Genomic DNA, 18,875 nt, shown 5'->3' with positions numbered 1-18,875 from the left:
TCACACAGCTGGACATACATATCTAGGTTATTAGGACAAGCAAGGGGCCAGGATAAGGAATGAACTTTGAACTCTGCAAATCGCACCTATTTAACTGTGTCAATGCAAAAACAAACTCCTCGTGGTCACAGAGGGAGAGAAAGCTGCTACTTTACTACAGGGAGAGGACGGGTGTCGAGGGGAGAAAGCGAGAAGGGAGAGAGGGAGGAGAGGAGTGTTTCTGGGTGTGGAACAGACTGCCATCCTATCGAGGGGGGAGTAGCAAGTTGTGGTGTTTTGATCAAGATCCAGCAGACGCTGGAGAAAAGGAGGAGAGAGAGAGAGAGAGAGAGAGAGAGAGAGAGAGAGAGAGAGAGAGAGAGAGAGAGAGAGAGAGAGAAAGCGAGAGAGAGAGCGAGAGAGAGAGAGAAATATTTCCACCCACCTAACAGGGAGACACACTCATAAACAGCAGAGACACAGAGAGGGACTCAGAACTGCTGGAGGAGCACAGAGAGAGCACAAGGTGTCAGAGAGAGCGAGGAGAGGAACACTTGACTTGAACACTAGAACACTTGAGTGGCTTCACTAACAGAAGAAGCCTTCTACAAAGACAGACACAGTGTACCTTAATACAGAGATACACACAGTGTACTTTAACACAGAGACACACACAAAGTGCCTTCACTAGAGAGAACTCTTACACAGACACACTTGCAGAGTGCCTTCACTGAGGAGAAGTCTCACACTGGCTCACACTGAGTGACTAGCCTACACCTGCCTAGCCTGAGAGCAGCGATATTTTACCTCAGAAAGAGGAGTCTTACACAGAGACACTCTCTCTCACTCATACAGTACCTGTGCCCATCCTGAGAAGGGATATTGTACTCCAGAGAGAAGTGAGGAGGAGGAAAAGGGGAGTGGATGGATGCCTTTTGTGAACTCAGCGGCCTGGATCCTCTATGGGTGAGTGCATGATGGACCTCATGTTCAAAAGTAACTACAGACTCAACCCTTGTTTGAGAAAGTACCGGCAGTCAACTATTTAGAATACAGTGCCTTCAGAAAGTATTCACACCCCTTGAGTTTTTCACAATGTTGTTGTGTTACAAAGTGGGATTAAAAGGGATTTAATTGTCATTTTTGGTCATCAATCTACACAAAATACTCTGTAATGTCAAAGTGGAAGAAAAATTGTAACATTGATAAAAAATGTATGACAAATAAAACACTAATGTTTAGATAAGTATTCACCCCACTGAGACAATACATGTTAGAAACGATTACAGCTGTGTCTTTTTGCACAAGTCTTCAAGCTCTGTCAAGTTGGTTGTTGATCATTGCTAAAAAGCCATTTTCAAGTCTTGCCATAGATTTTCAAGCCAATTTAAGTCAAAACTGTAACTAGGCCACTCAGGAACATTCAATGTCGTCTTGGTAAGCAACTCCAGTGTAGATTTGGCCTTGTGTTTTAGGTTATTGTCCTGCTGAAAGGTGAATTCGTCTCCCAGTGTCTGTTGGAAAGCAGACTGAACCAGGTTTTCCTCTAGGATTTTGCCTGTGCTTAGCTGTATTCCGTTTCTTTTTATCCTAAAAAAACTCCCTAGTCCTTGCCGATGACAAGCATACCCATAACATGATGCAGCCACCGCCATGCTTGAAAATATGAAGAAAGGTACTCAATGATGTGTTGTGCTGGCTTCCTTCTTTTCACTCTGTCATTTAGGTTAGTATTGTGGAGTAGCTACAATGTTGTTGTTCCATCCTCATTTTCCTCATATCACAACCATTAAACTCTGTAACTATTTTTAAATCACTGTTGGCCTCATGGTGAAATACCTGAGCAATCCCTAACTGGGTATATTGATCCACCATAAAAAACCTAATTAATAACTTCACCATGCTCAAAGGGATATTCAGCATCTGCCAATAGGTGCCCTTTGCGAAGCATTGAAAAACCTGTACTCCAGCACTTTGGATTTGATACAATGACATTTTTTTTTACATTTTACATAATGACCATGGAGGTTAAAGTGTAGAATGTCAGCTTTAATTGGAGGGTGAACCGTTTAGAAATTACAGCACTTTCTGGACATAGTCTATTAAAGTAGTCAACAGTTAAGTATTTGGTCCCATATTCCTAGCACACAATGACTACATCAAAAATGCTAACCTTCCCTGTTATTGGTAACGTTGAGAGGTTAGCATTAGAGGTCTTCACGGGTCCAAAACGTTGGACCCGTTCCGAAATGGTCCCAAATGGACCCGTTCCCACCCGGACCCGATATGCATAAATAAAAATATATCATATAGAGATCCGTTCCGAACTGACCTGAGGACAACTAGACCCGTTCCGTATAGACCTGGTAGAATCCTGAACCGGTCCGATCCGAGTGATGGAAGCAGCAGAAAGTCCTTTGTTAAGCTACTTTATTAATCGAAGCTGATAAAGCGCGAGAGGAGGGAGAGAGTGGTGCAGCTCTACCAGACTTACTGTGAGCGAGTGACACAGGGAGCAGGGAGTGAGAGACGAGAGTCAGCAACCAACCAACAAGCCGACTCGCACTATAGTAGAATAATAGCTGCCATAGCTATGTCAGTTATCATCAAACATGATTATGTAGTATCTGTCTTGACTGCATCAAACTGGGAGAAGCCAGTTAAGATAGCTAACGTTAGCTAGCTAGGCTAATTGAGGCTGCAGTGCATGCGCTTTCTCATCTTACAGTTACAAATAACAACAACTCCATTCAGAATAAGTAGCAGCCTACCTGTTGGCTCTTGGTCGTTGTAGCCTATCCTTCTCCTTTAACTTGTAATTCTTCCATTGATTTGATATTGCCTAACTTTTGCCACACACAGAGGCTCTATGACTGTAGCCTATTGCTGCTTTGTTGACTTATGAGTGGCCAACAACAACAACAACAAGCTACACGCTCCACTCTCGTGAAAAGCAAGAGCAGCAGCATAAATTAGAACATTTCTCTCTCTCTCTCTCTCTACTGCAGCAGTCGCGTTCGGATCTGTACGGGCGCTTCCAGACAAGTCAGTTAAAATTACACATACACGAGACCCGTGACAATCATATCAGATCCGACCCAGACCTGTGACATTATTTAGAATTCTGGATCCGGACCCGCTTGGGTCCCGGATCGGGTCTCAGGTATTCGGGTACAGGTGGATCAGTGAAGACCTCTAGTTAGCATGTCTTGGGGTATGATCTAAAGCTTCAAGTTCCTCGGCGTGCACATCACTGACAACCTGAAAAGGTATATCCACACAGACAGTGTGGTGAAGAAGGCACAACAACCTCAGGAGGCTGAAGAAATTCTACAGATGTACTATTGAGAGCATCCTGTCGGGCTGTTTCACAGCCTGGTACGGCAATTGCACCGTCCGCAACCGCAGGGCTCTCCAGAGGGTGGTGTGGTCAGCCCAACGCATCACTGGGGGCACACTGCCTGCCCTCGAGGACATCTACAGCACCCGGTGTCACAGGAAGGCCAAGAAGATCATCAAGGACCTCAGCCAACTGAACCACGGCCTGTTCACCCCGCTACCATCTAGAAGGCGGAGACAGTACAGGTGCATCAACGCTGAGACTGAAAAACAGCTTCTTTCTCCAGGCCATCAGACTGTTAAATAGTCACAACTAGCTGGCCTCCGCCCAGTACCATGTCCTGAACTTAATCACTCTTACTAGCCGGCTACCACCCGGTACTCTACCCTGCACCTTAAAAAGACTGTTACACTATGTACATAGTCATTGAATACAGTATGTATACACTGTATTCTAGTCAAGGCTCATCCTATATAACTACTGCTGTACACACTTTTTCTGTTCATATAATAATATAATAATATTCCATTTAGCAGACCATATGGTCTACTCTATACACACCATCATATACATAGTATATTTCGGACTATGTCATTGTTCGTTTTGATATTTCTTAATTCCTTTCTTCTTATTTTTTGGATATGTCTGTATTGTTTTGTGTTGTTAGGTATTGCTGTACTGTTGGAGCTAGAAACTAATGCATTTCGCTGCACCTGCGATAACATCTGCAAAATATGTGTAAGCGACCAATAAAATTTGATTTGATTAGTTTTGGACCTCACTGTAACTGTTCTCGATATGGTCTGAAACCCAAAATACTCTGAAAGGATGACTGCTTCTACCAATTACTCTCAGGTAGTAGGCTATAATTGGTACTGTAATATACGCTACATGACCGAAAGTATGTGGACACCTGCTCGTCGAACATCTCATTCCAAAATCATGGGCATTAATATGGAATTGGTCCCCACTTTGCTGCTATAACAGCCTCCACTCTTCTGGGAAGGCTTTCCACTAGATGTTGGAACATTGCTGCGGGGACTTGCTTCCATTCAGCCACAAGAGCAATAGTGAGGTCAGGCACTGATGTTGGGTGATTAGGCCTGGCTCGCAGACGGTGTTCCAATTCATCCCAAAGGTGTTCAGTAGGGTTGAGGTCAGAGCTCTGTGCAGGCCAGTCAAGTTTTTCCACACCGATCTCGACAAACCATTTCTGTATGGACCTCGCTTTGTGCACAGGGGCATTGTCATGCTGAAACCGGAAAGGGCCTTCCCCAAACTGTTGCCACAAAGTTGGAAGCACAGAATTGTCTAGAATCTCTTTGTATGCTGTAGCGTTAAGATTCCCCTTCACTGGAACTAAGGGGCCTAGCCCGAACCATGAAAAACAGCCCCAGACCATTATTCCTCCTCCACCAAACTTTACAGTTGGCACTATGCATTGGGGCAGGTAGCATTCTCCTGGCATCCGCCAAACCCAGATTCATCCGTCGGACTGCCAGAGGGTGAAGCGTGATTCATCACTCCAGAGAACGCATTTCCACTGCTCCAGAGTCCAATGGCAGCGAGTTTTACACCACTCCAGCCAAGCTTGGCATTGCGCATGGTGATCTTAGGCTTGTGTGCGGCTGTTCGGCCATGGAAACCCATTTCATGAAGCTCCCGATGAACAGTTATTGTGCTGACGTTGCTTCCAGAGGCAGTTTGGAACTCGGTAGTGAGTGTTGCAACCGAGGACAGACAATTGTTACGCGCTACACACTTCAGTACTCAGCGGTCCCGTTCTGTGAGCTTGTGAGGCCTACCACTTCGCGGCTGAGCCGTTGTTGCTCCTAGACGTTTCCACTTCACAATAACAGTACTTACAGTTGACCGGGGCAGCTCTAGCAGGGCAGAAATTTGCGAACTGACTTGTTGGAAAGGTGGCATCCTATGACGGTGCCACGTTGCCAATGTTTGTCTATGGAGATTGCATGGCTGTGTGCTTGATTTTATACACCTGTCAGCAACGGGTGTGGCTGAAATAGCCAAATCCACTAATTTGAAGGGGCGTCCACATACATTTGTATATATAGTGTATCATGCAATTATTGTGGCAGGACGATGTATTGTTCTACAGGGCTAAATGCATCTTGGCAGAGTAATGTGTACTGTGCAGGATTGTCTTTTTGACTAACATTCTGCCAACTTACTATAAGGTGCTTATTGGTGGTTGACTTTATTGTCCTGAAAGAGTTCAGTTCACACTGACCCAGCACACACTGACACGTCCAAACGTACAGGGCGTAGAGTAAGTTCAGAGTTCCGGCATATGTTTCCGAAAGGTTACGTTCAAAGTTAGGTTACTGAAGCCTTTCCAGGTAGACTTCTCTGCGGTACAAGGAAGGTACAGTTGCACAGTGTCTGCACTGACCTTTCTCGAATGACATTAGAGCCGTAGGTACCTATGTATGTGCACTTTGGGCACATAGGTACACAGGAATAACCCTTGAAAGACCTTAGGCTAGGAGGTTCCAATGTCCATACTAGCATACCACTTAATGAAACAATATTGGACATGCATTCTAATCTAAGTAGAGTGCTGGCTCTAATCTAAGTAGAGTGCTGGCATGGATATTGAAACAGCACTGAGTACAATAATTAGAGTCGCAAACGTGTAAGGATCCTATGTGATGCTATGCATGTGAATCAGTCAGTATGTGGACAGCTGCCGGTAATCCCTAATAGTACTGAATAGGAGCAAAGCTCCACATTCTGCACCTTGATTCGGAAAATTGGAGAATGGCCCTGATCCAGGTAGAAATCCATTAGTCAATCCCCCTGTCCTCCCTCTCTCTCTTCCCCCCCCCTTCTCTATCACTCAGACCTGCTATTCACATGCCAGTCTTATTCAGATACACGTGAACTATCGTTGATGTAAGTGTACTTTTATTCGAAAATTGGAGAATGGCATTGATCCAGGAAGAAAGGCATCAGTCAATCACCTGTCATCACTCACTCTCTTTCTCGGTGCCTCTCTTGCTCTCTCCTCTCATCAGTCTTATTCAGGAATACACTAGTTGAGATTTCATCCATAGAACAGTCTGCTACTTCTAGAACAATCTGCTACCAAGTAACATGCCATAACCGTTATATTGCCAGCAAAGCCAAAAGAACATGACCATTATCAGTCTACGTACCTTCAGATTTCACCAATCTGATACTAAACTCAGCAAAAAAAGAAACGTCCCTTTTTCAGGACCCTGTCTTTCAAAGATCATTCGTAAAAATCTAAATAACTTCACAGATATTCATTGGAAAGGGTTTAAACACTGTTTCCCATGCTTGTTCAATGAACCATAAACAATGAATGAACATGCACCTGTGGAACAGTCATTAAGACACTAACAGCTTACAGACGGTAGGCAATTAAGGTCTAAAGAGGCCTTTCTACTGACTCTGAAAAACACCAAAAGAAAGATGTCCAGGGTCCTTGCTCATCTGCGTGAACGTGCCTTAGGCATGCTGCAAGGAGGCATGAGGACTGCAGATGTAGCCAGGGCAATAAATTGCAATGTCCGTACTGTGAGACGGCTAAGACAGTGCTACAGGGAGACAGGACGGACAGCTGATCGTCCTCGCAGTGGCAGACCACGTGTAACAACACCTGCACAGGATCGGTACATCCGAACATCACACCTGCGGGACAGGTACAGGATGGCAACAACAACTGCCCGAGCTACACCAGGAATGCACAATCCCTCCATCAGTGCTCAGACTGTCCGCAATAGGCTGAGAGAGGCTGGACTGAGGGCTTGTAGGCCTGTTGTAAGGCAGGTCCTCACCAGACATCACCGGCAACAACGTCGCCTATGGGCACAAACCCACCGTCGCTGGACCAGACAGGACTGGCAAAAAGTGCTCTTCACTGATGAGTCGCCGTTTTGTCTCACATGGGGTGATGGTCGGATTCGCGTTTATCGTCGAAGGAATGAGCGTTACATCGAGGCCTGTACTCTGGAGTGGGATCGATTTAGTGGTGGAGGGTCCGTCATGGTCTGGGGCGGTGTGTCACAGCATCATCGGACTGAGCTTGTTGTCATTGCAGGCAATCTCAACGCTGTGCGTTACAGGGAAGACATCCTCCTCCCTCATGTGGTACCCTTCCTGCAGGCTCATCCTGGCATGACCTTCTAGCATGACAATGCCACCAGCCATACTGCTCGTTCTGTGCGTGATTTCCTGCAAGACAGGAATGTCAGTGTTCTGCCATGGCCAGCGAAGAGCCCAGATCTCAATCCCATTGAGCACGTCTGGGACATGTTGGATCGGAGGGTGAGGGCTAGGGCCATTCCCCAGAAATGTCCTGGAACTTGCAGGTGCCTTGGTGGAAGAGTGGGGTAACATCTCACAGCAAGAACTGGCAAATCTGGTGCAGGTCATGAGGAGGAGATGCACTGCAGTACTTAATGCAGCTGGTGTCCACACCAGATACTGACTGTTACTTTTGATTTTGACCCCCCCTTTGTTCAGGGACACATTATTCAATTTATGTTAGTCACATGTCTGTGGAACTTGTTCAGTTTATGTCTCAGTTGTTGAATCTTGTTTATACAAATATTTACACATGTTAAGTTTGCTGAAAATAAGTGCAGTAAATGTTTATTTTTTTACTGAGTTTCTATACAACGGTGGCCTACCTAGTCTCGTGCCAGCAGCATCTTTAACAAAGATTCCAACGTGGGACAAGATGTTCAGAACATAAAATAAAATGTTGTGAATGGGGAACTCTGGAACATCCAGATAAAAACATTTACAGAAGGTGACAGTTAGCACACATAATGGATATATAGCAATGTTATGGCAACGTATGTCCCTGGGCCCGGGGCCCTTACTCTTCAGAGTAGTGCGGTTACATCAAAAACATCATCTTACTTTGGTAACAGTTCTTTTCAAAGAGCTGAATGGTGAAAATATAATGATTTTATCCCCTATCAATCAAATGTTATTATCTTGCATTGTGGATAACGGCAATTTAACGTATAGAATCCTGCATTCAGCAAGAGAGGTGTGGTTCAGACAACACCTACCCTGCAAGCTGGAGGGATTGTATTGAAACCTTGCAATTCAACATGTTTTGAATCAAAACTACTCTGCAATTTGGGAGACGTGACAAAGGCAGTGATGAACAGTTCTCTAAATGACAATGTTTTTGCAGAATCTATCTTCACTCTGGACAGATCCAATTTAGCTAACACATACACTCCATATGCCAAATGGTTGAGATCTTTGGACAGATGTATGCTTGCGGTGACGTAAAGTATTATAGTAAAGAATTGAATGATATAAAAAAGGAATCAGAATGTATAATTTCTCTCAGATAACTGAACGGTGCACAACACAGTCCATGCAGGCTCTCTCTGCTCAGTTCACATCACTACGTTTGATAGGTAAAAATAGACCTTCCATTTCCATCCAAACCAAAATGCTGAGCAAGGTGACCCAAAAAAACCTTTGGAGTTTGTTTGACAACTTACGATTCTTATATAAAAGTTGTAAAAGCGTTTGTTCACAGGCCTAAATTGACAACAGAAGCCAAGGAGAGACTGTGAAAAAAATTCCCACTCATTGAGTCAATAGCCATCTAGCACTTCACTTCACTTCAGAAGAATATCTGTTACACAGAGAAAATATACAGTAGCTGGATGAATTTCCTCACGCATGATCTGGAGTATTTTATGTAGTAGGAGCAGAATTGCCCCTTGTGGGATAGATAAACGAAACTGAAATGAATAACACATTTGTTACAGTATAGTACCACATTTGGTGTTGTTGTTGCGTAATGACCCTACATGCATCTGTTATGAATTGTGGTTACTCTCCTTTATACCCTTGGGAGTCTGCCTTGCCCTGCTGCTACAAGCTATTGTGTGTGTGGATGATTCACAATGCTCCGAGTCTGCAGTGCCGCCGCTCAACAAGTCCAACCGACCGTAGTAGTTAAACCCACTTCCTCTCGCGACTCTGCAGGCCCCTCTAGCTCCTCCAAACTGCAGACTGCAGCCAGACACCCAGCCCCTCGTTAGTGGGCTTAGAGGTGATAAACAGGGAGAGGTGAGAGAACTACAGAGCACTTAGAGGCTAAGAGTATTTTGGTGCTTTTACAGTCAGACTTCTTTCCTTTTCAGTCCACCGTCGCCGGGGCTGCAGGCAGGCATGATGCAATCTCAAAATGTGGATTTGGCAACTTCGGCCAACAGTACACACAAACAGGATACATCCCACTGTCGTCTAAGTGGATTTGTATCGTCATCATGTACTGTAATATTTTGACTGACTTCGCCCTTCCAAAGGGGAAAGTTTTTTTAACGTGCTGGAGCCGTGGGTAAAAAAAATTCCAGGACTGACTCAGCTCTTTAGAAAAAAAGAAGAAAAACTCCCAAGCTCCAACCATTCAACCAACACACACAGATTATGTTGACTTGCTGTGGTTTCACTCTCCACTGCCTAGATCCACAGACTGGGACATTATACTGAAGCCAGCGTCCAGTTTCTCTGGACTGGACTCAGCCCTGCTTCAAGCAGTTTATGTAACAATCCTTGCCCTCAATAATGTGTCACTAGGCTAATACCCTGACAGAAGTAAACTGTTAGACTAATATATCAAATTGACGTTCATCAAGTTGACAATACAGTAGGCAAAGCTTGGAGGAAAATTGGTTGAGTTCTATTTATTTGAACACAGCCAATTTAGAGACTGAATGAGAAATTCTGTACCTAAAATGAACTCATGAGAACAATGGACAATCCTCCATTTCATAAATGTAAATCTGTATTGAGTCAAGAAAGAAATGACTTCTACTCAGTGCAGAGAAAGGTGCAGAAACCTCCTCCTCCTCTCTCTACCATCCTAATTTTACACTGCATATCATTAATGGGCCTATCTTTGTCTTTCCCAGGACTGGAATCGAACGTGGTACACGGACAAACCGGACCTGACAGAGTGCTTCCAGAACACGGTGCTGGTCTGGTTCCCGTGCATCTACCTCTGGCTGTTGGCGCCCTTCTATGCCCTCCATCTCTACTGCCATGACTGTGGATGCATCAGAATCTCTACTCTCTGCACCGCCAAGATGGTGAGCCAACCAATAGAATCCCAATATGGTCAACGGTCGGTCCAATAATCACAGAACATTGACTTGAATTGTCCATTCTAGTCATTCGATCTCTATGAGCCAAACCAGCCTGAGTTTATAAGCACATCCAGATGCAGGGTACAAAAAGTAAAGTCATGAAAGAAAAATAGATACCCAGTACCCACACACCGTTGGATGCTCCTGTAGTGTTATTCAGTGCAACGTTTCGACCTGAAAGTCCAACCAGCCTGCGCCAACCAGTCCTGAGCCTTAAGACCAGCCTTAAACCAAACTGCAAGAGTAGACATTAACATTATACAAGACCAGACGAGTGTTCGAGTGCAGCGACCATATCTGCCATAAAATAATATGAGTGTGAAGTACTGTGAAAATCAAGCACCATGTGGTGTGTTTAAATAGGGCCGGCCGGGGACAATTTCATGCCTCAGCGAGCAAGAGGAGGGGAAATCAGCCTTGAAGGTTTAGAGAGTTTAATCAAGAAAGCATGGAGAGTTTACAGGACGGACGTAAGAGTTTATAGGATGGCATACATGGCACTCCAAGAGGGTTACATGTACATTTAAATGTCTTGGTCCCTTCTCACTTTTCACTGCTATGTTCCATGTGGTTATACTTCAGTCTGTATAAAGTATATAAAATACTTACAATATGGAGACATGCGGCTTGACAATATGGATTGACAGTTCCAGAATCTCTTGAGAGTCTATGTCCAGATTGTCATTTAGGTGCTGAAGATCCATTTTTCTGGTTTCCCCAGTAACCAAAACGTTTAAATCGATCACAATGACAGTACTGTAGAACTCACTCTCCTTCTTACCTCCCTGTGTCTGTTCATCCTCCAGGTGCTGGGGTTCCTCCTGGCCTCCTTTGGCTTCGTGGAGTTCTTCTACATTCTTCTGGAGCGGAGTCATGAGATCCAAAACCACATGGTCTTCCTCCTCAGTCCCATCATACGCAGCTTGACTGTGGTAAGTACTGTAACTATCAGCCAATGTCTTTGTATCAGTTTCTGTCTTGTCTCACCCTCTTTCTTCACCATTGCTCTCTCTCTCTATCTACTGTTTACCTCTCAGTATCTGCTGTTGACTTCTCTTCCCTGACAGCAGATCCTGGGCAGGGTGCTCACCTTTATTTAAGCAGGTGAAATGCATTATTTATATTTTATATGCACCCCCAGGATCTGCTGTCAAGGAAGAGAAGTCAAGCGGCGATACTGAAACATTGTAGATGGAGAGAGCAATCGTGAACAAAGAGGCTTCCTTGACAGCAGATCCTGGGGGGTGGATGCGTATAGTAGCAGCTTGAGTCGTTTACTCCTGATTTACTCTGAGAGGGCAGGGACTAAGTAACACACTCCATGACCTCTGTCGATAAACACTTGCGTGACAGCTTTTACTAATGACTCATGATTACAAAGACATACTGTACTCTACTCTCAAATCATCCTCCCCACTGAGATTTACAGTACTGGGATCAGGATGAGAAGAATGTCGGTGGAGAGCAGTGCAGTGCACTATGGGTGGCCCAGCTAGATAGAATAAAGTCCTGTTTACTACTGTGAAGGGGAGTATATCCAGGGGTTGGGGATAGAGGAAGGGAGGAGCGGAGGAGGCCGGATGTAGGGCAGTGTGCCTCCTGTAGCTGACTCACAGAGCCATGACGCCCCCTACCCACAAACCCCCTCTCCCTACCCACAACTCCCCTCTCCCTCAGAGGCCGAACACAAGTGCTGCACAGACTCAGTCCCTCCAAATCAGACAGCCTGGCCCACCTGTGGTCACCTCAGACTCTTAGGTCAATATCAGCGACTGTTTGGGTGAAGAAATACTGAAAGCATCTCTTGTACCAGGTATACCAGGCATCCATTTTGAAAAGGTCACTTATTATCATATTATGGACCCGGATTTGAAATCCAAGACCTTGCTACAGTTAACCAGCCATGATATTTACCGTTGTTTGCTAAATAAATAAAAAGCCAAGTCCAATCATTTTCTGGACATAGAACCATAATGGCCGCCACCACCCCCTGGTTTCCCATACGTAAAGCTAATCAACACTGTGTCCGAAAGAAACTAAGTTGTTTTTCTTGACCCATATACAGTCAATGTACGGGAACTTTTTCACCAGACTCACCCCAGTTCGTGGTCATGGTCGCTCTCCCTTCCTACCATGAGAGCTGCTTGCAAGGCACGCCATCTGCTGTAATCAGCGACACCATGACGCAGAGTTCTTTTTCCGCCCCAATGCCCCAGACTTCCAGTATAATTACTAGGTAGGGCATTGAGTTAGGTTTTAGTAATGGACTTAGTTCCACCCACTGACTTCCATTCAAGGCATTGGGTTCCTCTCAGAAGGGAATGGCCATTTCTTGCTCGCAATGTGACTAGTTAGGCAACAGGCCAAGCAGCATAGAAACTGGAAAATGAACCTGACAGCCAGCATAGATATTTTTCCATACAGTGTTTCTACCTAGCCTGGTCCCAGATCTGTTTGTGCTGTCTTGCCACACTATGACCTTAGGAGTTGTCAAGGTAGCACAAACCAATCTGGGACCAGGCTAGTTTCTATGGTGTCGTTGATCTATCAAGAGTTTTATACTGGGAATTATGAGGCTGGTGGCTGTTTCTTTGCCTGCAATGTGGCTAGTCAGGCAATAGGCGTAGCAACTGAAAATGAACACAACAACCACCATATTTATCTCTACTATATACAGTGTTTCTATGGTGTTGTTGATCTATCAAACGTTATTATAATCACGGCTGGTTGCTTAAAAACAGGACAGTTCAGTGGTTTTGATGGCTCATCCATCCCGATCAGATGCAACCAGTATGGTATCTTTTATGCAACTCTAGAACCACACTCTCCTTTTAGTGATGAGCTGGCGAGGCAAGATGAAGTCTCAACTTGACCAAACTACAGACAGTCAAGAGATAATTACAGCCAAAACACAGTCCGTGGAAAGACAAGGGCTTTTTCGGACAGACAGTGGTGCCCCAAAACATGGAATCAGTCCTGTTTTATCTACTTATTTTACTAAACCTTTATTTAACCAGGCGAGTCAGTTAAGAATTGTATTTTATTTACAATGATGGCCTGTTTTCGAACAAAAATAGAACAGTTCAAAGACGTTTTTGAATGAGAGAAAATAAATATAGTGCAATTAAGGCAAAAAGCAATGCATAGATGGAGGGATGGAAGGAAGGAGAGGTGGAGGACATAGTATTATACATCTGTTGTTTTATTGAAGGAAGTCAGCAGGATAACAGCTGCGTCTGTGGTCAGGGAAATCCCAATCTAACCTCTTTCTCCAAAACCAACAAAAGCCAAATCCAATCCTTACAAATGTTTTCTATTTAGCCATTGGTTCTTCTCAGTGTTCTTCTCAGCCCCTGAGAGACTACTGGGAATGATAGTGAATGCTGATACAGAGGATTTATTGAGGGATTAATTTTCATCTTCAAAGTAATAGTAGTTCAGTTTCAAAGTAGACTTGCTTGCCAGTCCCCAGTCGGGGGTCTCTCCTTTCAAAGCACTCGCTTTACTTTTACTGTCCATTGTAATGCAAGTCATACGAAACTCACTCTCTCTCACTCTCCCACTCTCTCACTCTCCCACTCTCTCACTCTCCCTCTCTCCCACTCTCCCTCTCCCTCTCTCTCCCACTCTCCCTCTCTCCCACTCTCCCACTCTCTCACTCTCCCACTCTCCCTCTCTCCCACTCTCCCACTCTCCCACTCTCCCTCTCCCTCTCTCTCCCTCTCTCCCACTCTCCCTCTCCCTCTCTCCCACTCTCCCACTCTCCCACTCTCTCATTATCCCACTCTCCCACTCTCTCACACTCTCCCACTCTCTCATTCTCCCACTCTCTCACTCTCCCATTCTCTCACTCTCTCACTCTCCCACTCTCTCACTCTCTCCTCAGGTCCTGGCCATTTGCATCATCCATTTGGAGAGGATACGAGGCTGTCGTTCCTCCGTCTTCCTCTTCCTGTTCTGGGTCCTGGCGGTGGTGTGTTCCCTGGTGCCCCTAAGGGCAAAGATCCAGCTGGTTATGTACGAGGTACGGTAGTAGTAGTAGTAGTAGAAGATTACTTTACTGTCCATTGTCTATAGGAGAAATAGCATGTGTAATGACACAGGCACTAAGATACTCAATATCTGCATGACTGATGTTACAAGTAGTCAAAATTATTCTCACAAGCTATAACCGAATATGAATGTAGGTTAATAGAGACTATTGTCAAAATAGTCATGACACACAGTAATTTTGTAACATAGGAAACAATTTACTTGGATGGATATGCTACTTCTACATCCTGACTGTTATGTCTGCTTAGGTTTGTACTCAGTGACCCCGCAGAACCAGAGTTTGCCTGAAGGGTTGTCTAGGGTCTAGGGTTGTCTACCCATAGTCTAGATTTAGAGACTAGAGATCGCATAGCTTGATATAGAGATGCTGTTGTGTCTGCTATGCTTTATTCGTAACTCCACAAAATTAACCAAGGGTTTTCTAGTCTAGACTTTACATTACTTGGGTATAGACGCATTGCCTCCCCAAAATCGACAGAGGAAACCCTGCAGTTTTGGCAGGGTGGATGACAGACACCGCCAACTCCCTAAAGCCTGTGTAGATTGCTAGACTCCCCTCCTCTCATCCGGTGTCTCTTCCTTCCAGACACCGCAATCATTGTCCTCATATTTGTCCTAGCGGTAACAGCATTTGCATTTCTAGAAACATCCGTATCACATCCTTATCGCCTCCAGTATGACATTACCACACGTAGTGTTTAGGCCAGAGCTAACGACAGCTCTGAGGTAAAACCAATAATGATGGTGAGACAGAAACACAACATGGCAGCCCAGGGTCAGACCAGAGGCACGTCAGCACCACTTTTATGGGCAGGAGCAGCCAGCAAACACTGTCTAGGACCAACCTACTGGGAAATACACTATACAGTGCATTCCGAAAGTATTCAGACCCTTTCACTTTTTCCACATTTTGTTATGTTACAGCCTTCTTCTAAAATGGATTAAATTGTTTTAATAGGGACGGACCGACCTACTGGGAAATACACCATATATACAAAAGTATGTGGACACCCCTCCGAATTTGGGGATTCGGCAATTTCAGCCACACCCGTTGCTGACAAGTGTATAAAATCGAGCACACAGCCATGCAATCTCCATAGACAAACATTGGCAGTAGAATGGCCTTACTGAAGAGCTCAGTGACTTTCAATGTGGCACCGTCATAGGATGCCACCTTTCCAACAACTCAGTTCGTCAAATTTCTGCCCTGCTAGAGCTGCCCCGGTCAACTGTAAGTGCTGTTATTGTGAAGTGGAAACGTCTAGGAGTAACAGCGGCTCAGCCGCGAAGTGGTAGACCACACAAGCTCACAGAACGGGACCGCAGAGTGCTGAAGTGCGTAGCGCATAAAAATCATCAGTCCTCGGTTGCAACACTCACTACCGAGTTCCAAACTGCCTCTGGAAGCAAGGTCAGGACAAAAACTGTTCGTCGGGAGCTTAATGAAATGGGTTTCCATGGCCGAGCAGCCGCACACAAGCCTAAGGTCAACATGTGCAATGCCAAGCGTCAGCTGGAGTGGTAAAAATTTCACCGCCATTGGACTCTGGAGCAGTGGAAATGTGTTCTCTGCAGTAATGAATCACGCTTCACCATCTGGCAGTCCGACAGACGAATATGGGTTTGGCGGATGCCAGGAGAACGCTACCTGCCCCAATGTATAGTGCCAACTGTAAAGTTTGGTGGAGGAAGAATAATGGTCTGGGGCTGTTTTTCATAGTTCGGGCTAGGGCCCTTAGTTCCAGTGAAGGGAAATTTTAACGCTACAGCATACAATGACATTCTAGACCATTCTGTGCTTCTTTGGGAAGGCCCTTTCCTGTTTCAGCATGACAATGCCCCTGTGCACAAAGCGAGGTCCATACAGAAATGGTTTGTCGAGATCGGTCTGGAAGAACTTGACTGGCCTGCACAGAGCCCTGACCTCAACCCCATCGAACACCTTTGGGATGAATTGGAACGCCGACTGCGAGCCAGGCCTAATCGCCCAACATCAGTGCCTGACCTCACTAATGATCTTGTGGCTGAATGGAAGCAAGTCTCCGTAGCAATGTTCCAACATCTAGTCGAAAGCCTTCCCAGAAGAATGGTGGATGTTATAGCATAAAAGGGGGGACCAACTACATATTAACGCCCATGGTTTTGGAATTAGATGTTCGACGAGCAGGTGTCCACATACTTTTGGTAATGTAGTGTCTGTGTATTATCCACTCAACACAGACACATACACCGGGTGAACAAAACATTAAGAACACCTTCCAAATATTGAGTTGCATCCCCTTTTCCCCTCACAACACCCTCAATTTGTCAGCGCATGGACTCTACAAGGTCTCAAAAGCGTTCCACAGGGATGCTGGCCCATGTTGACTCCAATGCTTCCCAGAGTTGTGTGAAGTTGGCTGGATGTCCTTTGGGTGGGGGGCCATTCTTGATACACACAGGAAACTGTTGAGCGTGAAAAACCCAGCAGCGTTGCAGTTCTTGACACATTCAAACCTGGGACCTACTACCATACACCCTGTTCAAATATTAAATATTTTGTCTTGCCCATTCACCCTCTGAATGGCACACATACACAATCCTCAATTGTCTCAAGGCTTAGAAATCCTTCGTTAACCTATCTCCTCCCCTTCATCTACACTGATTGAAGTGGATTTAACAAGTGACATCAATAAGGGATCATAGCTTTCACCTGAATTCACCTGGTCAGTCTATGTCATGGAAAGAGCATGTTTCGTACACTCAGTGTATAGACAGACACATTTTCATACACAGAAGCACACATATAGTGTAAACGTGCACACACGTGGCCACCACCAGCACTGATCATTTGGACAAACTTTGAGACAGGTCTTCTGGTAGACTAGCAACAACATTATAAGACAGTTCCTGTATCTCAACATAAAGTGTCTCAATGTAGCGCAGAGACATTTTAGTGCAAAACTAAAAAGTCTGAGTGTACAGAGTTCATGTTTGGTTTGGTTTTGCAGACCCAATTCCCTCGGCTCGTTGGTCAGACCAACTGACCTATGTTACCACCCACTCCTAGCCCCATACCATCCTGACCCTGTTTTCACTGTGCGGCCGGATCTAGTTTGGTCTCCCTATCTCCACTCTGGGCGAAACATAGTGTGAGGTTGTCATCAACAACTACAGGAAACGGAGGGCCGAACATTCCCCCATTCACATCGACGGGGCTGTAGTGGAGCGGGTCGAGAGCTTGTGTCCACATCGCTAAGGACCTATCATGGTACAAACACACCAACACAGTCATGAAGAGGGCACGACAATGCCTCATCCCCGTCAGCAGGCAAAAAAGATTTGGCATGGGCCCTCAGATCCTCAAAAAGTTATACAGCTGCACCATTGAGAGCATATTGACTGGCTGCATCCCTGCTGGTCTCTTATAAGTTAAGAATAACATGTGAAAACCACATTTGACATACGTGGTTAATATCACTGTTTTGGCTGTCTTCCATTGAGAGTGAGAGAGTGAGGGAGGGTTGTTGGTTTGTTTCTGCTTCACCCATAATCTCTCTATTTACAGATATGGGTCGTCGCGTGACTGCAGGGAGCTTTTTACTATTGCTTCATTTATATAAAGCGACATATTAAAGACTTTGGTTTTTCACCATTTGGCTTTACGGTTCAAAATAAGCTTTATTGAGTCTGTCTGTGATCGTGGCATATAACCATATCCTGTCCTATATAGTGTGCCTTATGTTGAGTTCAAGTATGGGAAATCTTGAAATCTTCATCTGGGAAGAAAAGCTTGCATGTTGAAAAACTCACGCGAACCCACACTGATGAAAAACTGTGCCACAGCAATGCACTTTTCAACTAACGCCATTAATGATACATTGTTTACTAGTTGTGACAGAGCATTTCAATTGAAACATAAATAAAATGTTAGTTTTCTTTTTGACATAGGTTTGCCACAGTTACAATGTCATGTGTAACCAACCCATTTCCCTATGTCTTAAAACTTAAAACATGCATGTCTCAGTAACCCACAAATGGTTACACAACTATATGTTGCAGAAGAAATGCAACGACAATGATAATGTTGCCAATCATGTAATATTGACTGTTTTCTTTTTTAACAGGGTATCACCACCGATATCGTGAGATACATAGCGTTTTTCTCCTACTTCTCACTCCAACTGGCCCAGCTCTTCCTGTGTTGTTTCGCTGACCAGCCTCCAGAGGGAAAAACCGTCCTCGTCAAGGTAGGCATTGGATCAGAACGTGGGCTATATTTCATTTCCGTCAAAATGCTCTCTCCTTCCAAAACAACATGAGAGAATGCTTGGGCTGAGACTGGGATTGAG

At 44.9% G+C, this 18,875-nt stretch overlaps 1 protein-coding gene across 1 annotated transcript in view; it reads left to right on the top strand.

Moving 5' to 3' along the window:
• Positions 1-903: 903 nt before the first annotated feature.
• LOC311123317 (multidrug resistance-associated protein 1-like) overlaps positions 904-18,875 on the top strand; it is a gene marked incomplete at both ends in the record, with an annotated part of 32,214 nt that continues 14,242 nt past the window's right edge. Inside the window, 5 exons of the mRNA XM_084197577.1 lie at positions 904-945; positions 10,258-10,434; positions 11,298-11,423; positions 14,378-14,515; positions 18,651-18,773. Of these exons, the coding sequence (XP_084053703.1) occupies positions 904-945; positions 10,258-10,434; positions 11,298-11,423; positions 14,378-14,515; positions 18,651-18,773 (606 nt within the window). The remainder of the gene's footprint in view (positions 946-10,257; positions 10,435-11,297; positions 11,424-14,377; positions 14,516-18,650; positions 18,774-18,875) is intronic.

Source organism: Coregonus lavaretus, assembly GCF_964263955.1.
Source record: "Coregonus lavaretus genome assembly, contig: HAP1_SCAFFOLD_656, whole genome shotgun sequence".
Lineage (NCBI taxonomy): Eukaryota > Metazoa > Chordata > Actinopteri > Salmoniformes > Salmonidae > Coregonus > Coregonus lavaretus.
The sequence above is the reverse complement of the archived record's forward strand: the minus strand, read 5'-3'. Positions and strand labels throughout refer to the sequence as shown.